This window comes from Brassica oleracea, chromosome C8 (assembly GCF_000695525.1).
Source record: "Brassica oleracea var. oleracea cultivar TO1000 chromosome C8, BOL, whole genome shotgun sequence".
In the NCBI taxonomy this organism is placed as follows: Eukaryota; Viridiplantae; Streptophyta; class Magnoliopsida; order Brassicales; family Brassicaceae; genus Brassica; species Brassica oleracea.
The window spans coordinates 34,131,761-34,140,711 of NC_027755.1; the positions used below are offsets into that span (position 1 = coordinate 34,131,761).

General features: G+C 38.0%; 3 protein-coding genes across 3 annotated transcripts in view; all 3 read left to right on the forward strand.

Moving 5' to 3' along the window:
* The first annotated feature begins 658 nt into the window (after positions 1 to 658).
* Positions 659 to 3,217, forward strand: LOC106309697 (probable beta-1,3-galactosyltransferase 9). Its single transcript, XM_013746794.1, has 12 exons — positions 659 to 987; positions 1,117 to 1,180; positions 1,272 to 1,321; positions 1,389 to 1,564; positions 1,655 to 1,715; positions 1,829 to 1,901; positions 2,029 to 2,152; positions 2,250 to 2,337; positions 2,408 to 2,458; positions 2,548 to 2,619; positions 2,722 to 2,834; positions 2,915 to 3,217. The coding sequence occupies exons 1-12, from the start codon at positions 848 to 850 to the stop codon at positions 2,935 to 2,937; spliced, it is 1,035 nt and encodes a 344-aa protein (XP_013602248.1). The 5' UTR covers positions 659 to 847; the 3' UTR covers positions 2,938 to 3,217.
* A 1,219-nt stretch (positions 3,218 to 4,436) lies between these two features.
* LOC106310203 lies at positions 4,437 to 7,250 on the forward strand. The gene is made up of 3 exons (XM_013747431.1): positions 4,437 to 6,581; positions 6,663 to 6,867; positions 7,150 to 7,250. Exons 1-2 carry the CDS (start codon positions 4,499 to 4,501, stop codon positions 6,824 to 6,826), a joined length of 2,247 nt encoding a protein of 748 aa, XP_013602885.1. The 5' UTR covers positions 4,437 to 4,498; the 3' UTR covers positions 6,827 to 6,867; positions 7,150 to 7,250.
* Positions 7,251 to 7,854: 604 nt separating this feature from the next.
* Positions 7,855 to 8,951, forward strand: part of LOC106307199 (protein MEMO1) — a 2,083-nt gene continuing 986 nt past the window's right edge. The window contains exons 1-5 of the mRNA XM_013744076.1: positions 7,855 to 8,055; positions 8,248 to 8,332; positions 8,407 to 8,475; positions 8,561 to 8,673; positions 8,750 to 8,861. Of these exons, the coding sequence (XP_013599530.1) occupies positions 8,004 to 8,055; positions 8,248 to 8,332; positions 8,407 to 8,475; positions 8,561 to 8,673; positions 8,750 to 8,861 (431 nt within the window). The 5' untranslated portion in view covers positions 7,855 to 8,003. The remainder of the gene's footprint in view (positions 8,056 to 8,247; positions 8,333 to 8,406; positions 8,476 to 8,560; positions 8,674 to 8,749; positions 8,862 to 8,951) is intronic.

Sequence of the window (8,951 nt, forward strand, 5' to 3'; positions counted from 1 at the left end):
AAAATTTTATATTTTTATAATTGGACTAGAGTTTTTCCATTTAAAATTTATAAATAATATTTTATAAGCTTTATAATAAAACCAAATATACATTTAAAATTTATAAATAATACTCCATCCTTTCCTAAATATAAAATGTTTAAGTAAAAACAGACATATTAAAAAAATCATTTTTTTTGTCTAGAAAATATCATTAAAACTATAAATTAATGTTATTTAAACCAATTACAAAATAAATTATCAAATATAATTGGCTACACAGTTTTTAATAAAATAAAATGTTACCTAGAAAAATAAAAATATTTTATATATTGGAACATAAATTTTTTTTAAAATATCTTACAATTAGGAACAGAGAAAATATTTTATAAGTTTTGATAAGTTTTTTTTGGGAGCCAGCTATTCCGGAAATGACGGCTTTTTTTTCGATCTCAAAGTTCCTTTGTCCTTGTCAGGTTTGTAGTAAAATCTTTATTTATAAAATTGTAAATTTATTTTTTATCTTATATACCTAACATTGATCCTTTGTTTTTCACCACCCTAGTCATTGATCCTAAATGGGTCTCGATTTAAATGCCCACGCCTCTAATAACTGAAACAAAAATATAAAAAAAATTCCAATACCAAACCCTCTAACCTCTAGAGAAGGTGTCTCTCATTACTGGAAATTAAAATTTTCTGGCAGAAACTTTAATAAGTTTCCCCTATGAGAGAGAGAGTCTACGAGCGAGCCCCGAATATACATTCATTCAGAACGCCTTAACTCTCTGATCCTTGTGCCCTCTCTCTCTCTCTCTCTCTCTCTCTCTCTCTCTCTCTCTCTCATTCCTCTGATTTGTGGATTGAGATGGAGACCTTACCCACGACGACGGTTTCGTCTTGTAAATCAGAACGACGGGGAAGATCCTCCAAATATCAGAACACCTCCAAGCCCTCCGTTATCATGGCTTTCTTCTCTTGCGTTGCTTGGCTCTACGTCGCTGGCCGGTACGCCCCCCATTTTCTCGTTGATCCGATACGAATCTAGATTCCTATTCGATTCTCTACATTTGATATCGCGATCGAACACTCTCAGATTCTAGATCCTTGTTTGTTTTTTTTCGAATTGTTTTTTAGGTTATGGCAAGATTCAGAGAACAGAGTGATACTCAATAATATGCTTAAGAAGAATTATGATCAGGTTTGTTCGTGCACACTCATGAAAAGAAGCTTTTGTCTCTCTTTCTGGAAATTGATAAAAAAAACTTTTATATCTCTCCTGGGGAATGTAGAAGCCGAAGGTTCTTACGGTGGATGATAAGCTCATGGTTCTCGGATGCAAGTAAGTTAGATTTTGTTTTGAGCCAGATGCAAATTGTGTGTGTGAGTTTGTAAATTGGTTTGTTTAGAGATCTTGAGAGGAAGATTGTTGAAACTGAAATGGAGTTGACTCTGGCAAAGAGTCAAGGCTATCTGAAAAGTGGGCCCTCTTCAGGGAAGAGTCTGCTTGCTGTGATTGGAGTCTATACAGGCTTTGGAAGCCATTTGAGGAGAAATTCATTTCGAGGGTCTTGGATGCCACAAGGTATATATAGATCATCATCATGCTTTGATTGATTGATTGATTGGAGAAACCATTTGGTTTATGATCATTGATGTTTTTTTTGGTCTACAGGTGATGCTTTGAAGAAACTTGAGGAAAGAGGAGTTGTCATACGTTTTGTGATTGGTCGAAGGTTTTTCCCCATTTAACTATTATCTTTTTGTCTTTTTTTTTTTTAATCATTTTTGTGCTTATTTGTCTCTTCATGGACTGTTAATACTGATGTTGATGTTTTAAGAATTGCAGTCCAAACCGTGGTGATAGCCTAGATCGAAAGATTGATGAGGAAGATCGAGCAAGAAATGATTTTCTCATTCTTGTAAGTAAACCATATCAAAAGCTTTTGCTCTTTTTTTTGGTTGAATGCTTGCTTGAATTATGTTAGGTTTTTTTTTTGGGTCACTGATGTGGCTTCTATATTTTTCTGCCAATACTGGGCTTATCAGGAGAACCACGAGGAGGCACAAGAAGAGCTACCCAAGAAAGTGAAGTTCTTCTTCAGTGCTGCTGTTCAGAACTGGGATGCAGAGTTCTACATCAAAGTCGACGACAATATTGACCTAGATCTTGGTAGATACTTCCTCTTTTGTTTCATATCTTGTTTAAGATATGTTTGATCCTATTCTGAATCACCAATTCTCTTTTTTTTTTTTGTAAATGATAAAAGAGGGATTGATTGGCCTCCTTGAAAGTAGGCGTGGTCAAGATGCGTCTTACATTGGGTGCATGAAGTCTGGGGAAGTTGTTGCTCAAGAGTTCGTATCACACACAACTTTCCTAAACTCACTTATCTTTGCACTGAAATTTTTTTTGATTTCTGTTCAGGGGAGGGCAATGGTACGAGCCAGAATGGTGGAAGCTTGGGGACGAGAAATCGTAAGTGATTTAAAAATATTATTTACTTCTTTGACATGATGCAGTTATTATGGTGTACTAAAGTCATACTTATCCTTCGTTATCTTTAGATACTTTCGTCATGCAGCTGGTTCGCTTATAATACTATCCAAGAATTTGGCTCAGTACATTAACATTAACAGGTTGGGCTCACAAACTTACTAGAAAGAGTAATGTCGTTGGCATTGTTCCATGTCCATTTCTCAAGCATCACACATGTTTCTCTTTTCTGCTGTTATATGCAGTGGATCGTTGAAGACATATGCATTTGATGATACCTCTATAGGATCTTGGATGATTGGTGTTCAGGCAACTTATATAGACGACAATCGCCTTTGCTGTAGCAGCATTAGACAAGGTAAAATCTTCAACATAATTTACTCAAATGTGACTAAATGCATTATGGTATAATCTGAGTATCTCTGTTGACTTTTGCAGACAAGGTGTGCTCTGTGGCTTGATCTTAAGGGCCCTTAACAGTTTATTCCAACTTAACCTCTGGTGTATGCGTGGCGATTCGGGGAGCTGTTATATTTGTTGTTTAGAATCAGATTAAAATCAGCCATTACTTAGGGCATATACTCAGTTATTTGTAGCTGTGAAGAAAAAAGAAAAGAACATTACAAGTTACAACTGACCAAGAATAGTAGAGAATCATTTGGACTCAGTCCCGAGCTTTGAACTATAGTTCGAGTGATGGAGTAATTTACTTGGAACCTTTATATGAAAACACACTTGCTTTTTTCTTACTCTTTTTGTTGCATCGTTTCGGATTGTCACTTCGAAAGTCTTATCCATTACCACTTCTCAGTATCTTGATATGGACACCATATTAAGTAGCTACATAACATAGCTTTGGAACTTGGAAAACGCCTCGAACACACGATTTTTAAGGAAGAAGAGAACCATGGGTATTTTGATTTTTCATCATCAATAAAGGAAACAAAGTAAATGAATTGTTCTCTAGAGGTTCAGTGAGCTGTTCAGACAGAAAAATAAACAAGATCAAAAACAGTTATGGGATATTAGTATCTGATTTTTGAAAGACAATCTTGCAATGCTTTCCAAGTTTGCAAGCTTCACCACTTTTGTGATCCAGATTAGTATTTTGTAAGAGAAAGCTGGCAACTTTTGAATGGGGTGACCAAGATAAGCATGCCAAGAATAATTGAAACACACTTGATAAGGTGGTAAAACCTGATTTGAGACCACCGTCTATCGCACAAAAAAGAAAGAAAATCACCCTCTATAAATGAACTCAATCATAAACATGCTTTATAGAATTTTTGAACAATTCCAAGTCTCTAGTTCCCTTTATTCACAACTTTTCCATTGGCATTGACAACATTCTAAAATATTTTACATTGGAAATAAGCTTGGCATCACTTATCATATGATGAATTATCTACAGGATCAACACTAATAAGTTTAAAATCCTTATATGCTTGGAAACATGGCCAGATCCCTTCAACATTTGTGGTTTCAAACAAGGATGAAGAGACACACTTGTTTTTGAGGTGATCTTTTATTTTGCAATGATCATGCTTATCGCAAATCCCAAGCATATATTAGAATTTAGAACTGGTTAAATGAGTAAGATGCATCGTAGTCTTAAGTACTTTGGAATTATTGAATTGCTTCAATAGAATATTGTGCGGCAGAATTCACGTTTTTAAACATTTCCATACCCGATCGTTGTGGTTATATTTTTGATGGAAAAGGTCAAATTAATAAAATTTCTAGGATATCCGAGTTTCATATTTGAATAATTATTATAATATTAGTTTCTGTATGTGTCCTTTTCATGCCACGCCAATGAAAGAAATATTAAGTAACGGTTCTGTCCGTATTATAAGTTGACATTTTCTGAATAAAAATAGTCCGTAAATAGTTTGTTATACACCAACACTTTTGTTCTATTTTATTAGTGGATTAGAGAACACTCCATCCCATCCAAAGGCATATTCATTCGTACCTCTCTCTGCATTCTCACCTATCCACATTTTGTAACATCCGATTCCGATGGGGAAACCGACTGGGAAGAAGAAGAACCCCGATCCTCCGACGGATTCTTCCGTCAGCGGAGGAGGTAACAAGTCAGCCAAAAGCTTCGATCGTTCTGCCTCCAAGGCGGCAGCCACCTTCGACGAAGACATGGCGATCTTCATAAACCGAGCGTTAGAGCTCAAAGAAGAAGGAAACAAGCTCTTCCAGAAACGCGACAACGAAGGCGCCATGCTAAGGTACGACAAAGCCGTCAAGCTTTTGCCTAAAGATCACGGAGAGGTGGCTTACCTGAGAACGGGCATGGCTTCTTGCTACATGCATATGGGGCTGGGAGAGTACCCGAACGCGATCAACGAGTGCAATCTCGCCCTCGAGGCTTCTCCTAGGTACAGCAAAGCCCTGTTGAAACGCGCTCGGTGCTACGAGGCTCTGAATAAGATGGATTTCGCGTTTAGGGATTCGAGGATCGTTCTGAACATGGAGGCTGAGAATGTTTCGGCTAAGGAGATCTTCGAGAGGGTGAGGAAGGTGTTGGTTGGTAGAGGGGTTGATGTGGCTGAGATGGAGACGAGTTTTGTCGATGTGCAGCCCGTTGGCGCCGCGCGGTTAAGGAAGATTGTTAAGGAGAGGTTGAGGAAGATGAAGAAGAAGAATAATAATAAAAAGAATAGTAATAGTAATGCTGATGAGAAGAAGAGTAACGAAGGCGGAGTCGTTGTTGAGAGTGCAGATGTTGAAGATGGAGAGGAAGCTGATAGCGGGAAGAGAGGAGATAAGAATCTTGAGGATAAGGTTGTGGTTGAGGAGAAGAAAGTGAGTCATGTGATGGACAAAGAGGTCGTCATTGCTTCCCAGATCGACGCGACTGTGACCAGGACGGTGAAGTTGGTCCACGGAGACGATATAAGGTGGGCGCAGCTGCCGTTGGATTCCAGCGTCAGGCTTGTGAGAGATATAATCAGAGATAGGTTTCCTTCTCTGAAGGGCTTCCTTATCAAATATAGAGACTCTGAGGGTGATTTGGTTACCATCACCACGACGGACGAGCTGAGAGTGGCTGCTTCGACGAGGGAGAAACTTGGCTCCTTTAGATTGTTTGTCACTGAAGTCAGCCCCAATCAAGAACCTGTATACGACGGCGAATCGAACGATAAGTTCGCCAAGGGGTCAAGTAGTGTTGCTGATAATGGAAGCGTGGGAGGAGATTATGTGGAGTCTGAGAAACCGTCAGCTTGCATCGAGCATTGGATATTCCAGTTTGCGCAGCTGTTCAAGAACCACGTTGGGTTTGATTCCGATTCTTACTTGGACATTCACAACCTTGGGATGAAGCTGTATACGGAAGCAATGGAAGATATAGTAACTGGAGAAGACGCGCAAGAGCTTTTTGATATAGCTGCTCATAAGTTCCAAGAAATGGCTGCGCTAGCAATGTTCAACTGGGGGAACGTTCATATGTCCAAGGCGAGAAGGCAGATCTATTTTCCGGAGGATGGCTCGAGAGAAACTATACTAGAGAAGGTCGAGGCTGGATTCGAATGGGCGACGAACGAGTACAACAAAGCTGCGGAAAAATACGAAGAAGCTGTTAAAGTTAAATCTGATTTCTACGAGGCTCTTCTTGCGCTCGGGCAACAGCAGTTTGAGCAGGCTAAGCTTTGTTGGTACCACGCGCTTAGAAACAAGATAGATATCGAAAGCCAGGCTTCTCAGGAAGTGCTGAAACTCTATAACAAAGCTGAGGAGAGTATGGAAAAGGGTATGCAGATTTGGGAAGAGATGGAAGAACGCCGTCTGAATGGAATCTCTGATTCGGATAAACATAAAACGCTGCTGCAGAAGCTGGGATTAGATGGGGTGTTTAGTGAAGCGTCTGATGAAGATAACGCAGAGCAAACAGCTAATATGACTTCCCAGATTAATCTTTTGTGGGGTTCATTACTGTATGAACGGTCTATTGTGGAGTATAAGCTTGGTTTACCAACTTGGGATGAATGCTTGGAGGTTGCTGTGGAGAAATTTGAATTAGCTGGAGCTTCTGCAACCGATATAGCTGTCATGGTAAAGAACCATTGCTCAAACGAAAATGCACTTGAAGGTAATTAAGTTTATATACTAAATTGTAGAGATATCTAAATATGGCACAGTGTAGTATATCACAAACAAACAACAAGTGCAGGTATGGGGTTCAAGATCGATGAGATAGTACAGGCATGGAACGAGATGTATGATGCCAAAAGATGGCAGATCGGTGTCCCATCTTTCCGGCTAGAACCTTTGTTCCGGAGACGGTCACCGAAGCTGCATGATATTTTAGAGAATGTGTTTACAGGGCCTCAGTGACTAAACTGTCAATCATATACATGAACAGAGCATATCAGCTGGTAAAAACCTCATTTTTACTTCCCCTTAACCCGTAATATGGCTACTTTTTAACGCAAAAATATGTGAAATCTTGCTTGTTAGGCTGTAAATTTCTGTAACAAGTATTAGATTCTTAAACCGCAACCATGTGTGCCTTGAGATGAGTGATATAATATAATCATGTAGTCAGATTGCTTATATAGTATAATCATGTAGTCAACCTATACCTGAAAAGTTGATAGGTTGCCAAAGAATCCCCATAAGTTGTGATCTCTTGATGATCTGTTGTATCGTCATTGCAGGTATTGTATTTACTGGGGGAGTTGGAGTTGTATGCAAATTTTCTTCTATTTTTGGTTTGGTTTCTCAGTTTTTTGGAAGCAATATTTTTTTTATAGTCTTGGCACTGATGATTTGTTTTGTACAGAATACTTTTTGGAATTGTTTTGAAATCAATATTTTCTATTTTCATTTTGGTGGTTTGTAATCATATCATAGATTTGTAAATTTTTATTGATTGTTTTGATTAGTTCGTGTATATGTGACTATTGCATTCTTATGTAAAGATAGTGAATTATTTCGGTTTGCAGCACTCAAAATTCATAGCATCATACACTTTTTAAAATGAGAGAATATGCATCAACACATTTTCGAACTAATATATAAAATTGATATAAATACATGATAGATATCATATTTAACAAATTTAGTTGGAAATATTGCAATTCAAGAAAAAAAGCATCAAATCATCCTACCATTCATTATTATGAATTTGTTTCTTCTATATTCGAAATATGTAAGTTATCTTCCTAAGAGCTTTGATCACTAAAAGAACCGTTAAATATGTTTTAGAAGAGAATAGAAGAATGTTGGAAAAAAAATATTCGGCTTGTTTCTGGCTGGTATTGGTCGGATCAGCCAACCCATCTGGAAATGAACAGCACGACATTTGCGAGGCAGCAATAAAAACGGCACAAACGTTTCTGCTCTAGAGTTTCTTCCCAGAGCGACCGACGCGACAGTAAAAAAAAAAAAAGCACAAAGGGACAATCTTCTCGATTCCTCTCTCTCTCTAGCAATTATAAGAAAAATCATACTGTAAGATTTAAGTTTTTCTGTCAGCGATCACAATCCTTCAATTACTTAGCTAAAAAAAATGGAGAAAGTGAGGCAAGCATCGCACGCAGGGTCTTGGTATACCGATAATCGTGAGTTCTCATCTTTTCTCGCTTTCTTACTTTTTAGGACAGAGAAACCAGTTGTTTATCTCTGCTTTTTAGTTTCACTGTCTAAAAGTCAAGAGTTTTGACTTTTAATCTCTCTCTCGAATTGTCCGCTTGTTCTTGTGTCTCTGTCTCTCAATCTACTTGAATATGCTTTGTGTTTCTTTTAAAATGAAGCTACAAAGTTGTCATCGGATCTTGGAGAATGGCTAACAGCAACTGGTTTAACCAAATCACCTCATGTCCGAGGCGTCATTGCCCCGTAAGATAGCTTTTTGCTTTTGTCTCTCTTCCTCTCAAACAAAAAGTGATCTTCAACTTTCCAATGGAATTCAGACACGCAGGTTACTCCTACTCCGGTCGTGCAGCTGCTTATGCCTTTGCAAACATTGATCCCACCAACATGTAAACCAATCTCAGTTTTTTTGTTCTTTTCATTACATCTTTTATCATCATGGGTTCAGTATGGTTGTGTCTTTTTTGTTTTCAGTACCCGGATATTTATTTTAGGTCCATCTCACCATTACTACACACCAAAATGCGCACTTTCGACTGCAAAAGTTTACAAAACTCCCATAGGAGATCTACCTGTTGATGTGGAGAGTAAGTAGCCGCTTCTGATTGCTAAAACTTGAGGAAACCGTGTTGTGTTTCTTTACTTAAATTTCACCACAACCAGTGATTAAGGAGATACGAGCTATGGGTAAATTTGGAATGATGGATCTCCGAGTCGACGAAGCTGAGCATAGCATGGAAATGCACTTGCCTTTTTTGTCTAAAGTTTTTCAAGGGTAATCAAAACTGTGATTGATTGTATTGTAAAGGTTTTTTGGGGTTTTTCTTAGCAAACTTGTAAAAAAATAATGTTTTTTTTTTTTTTT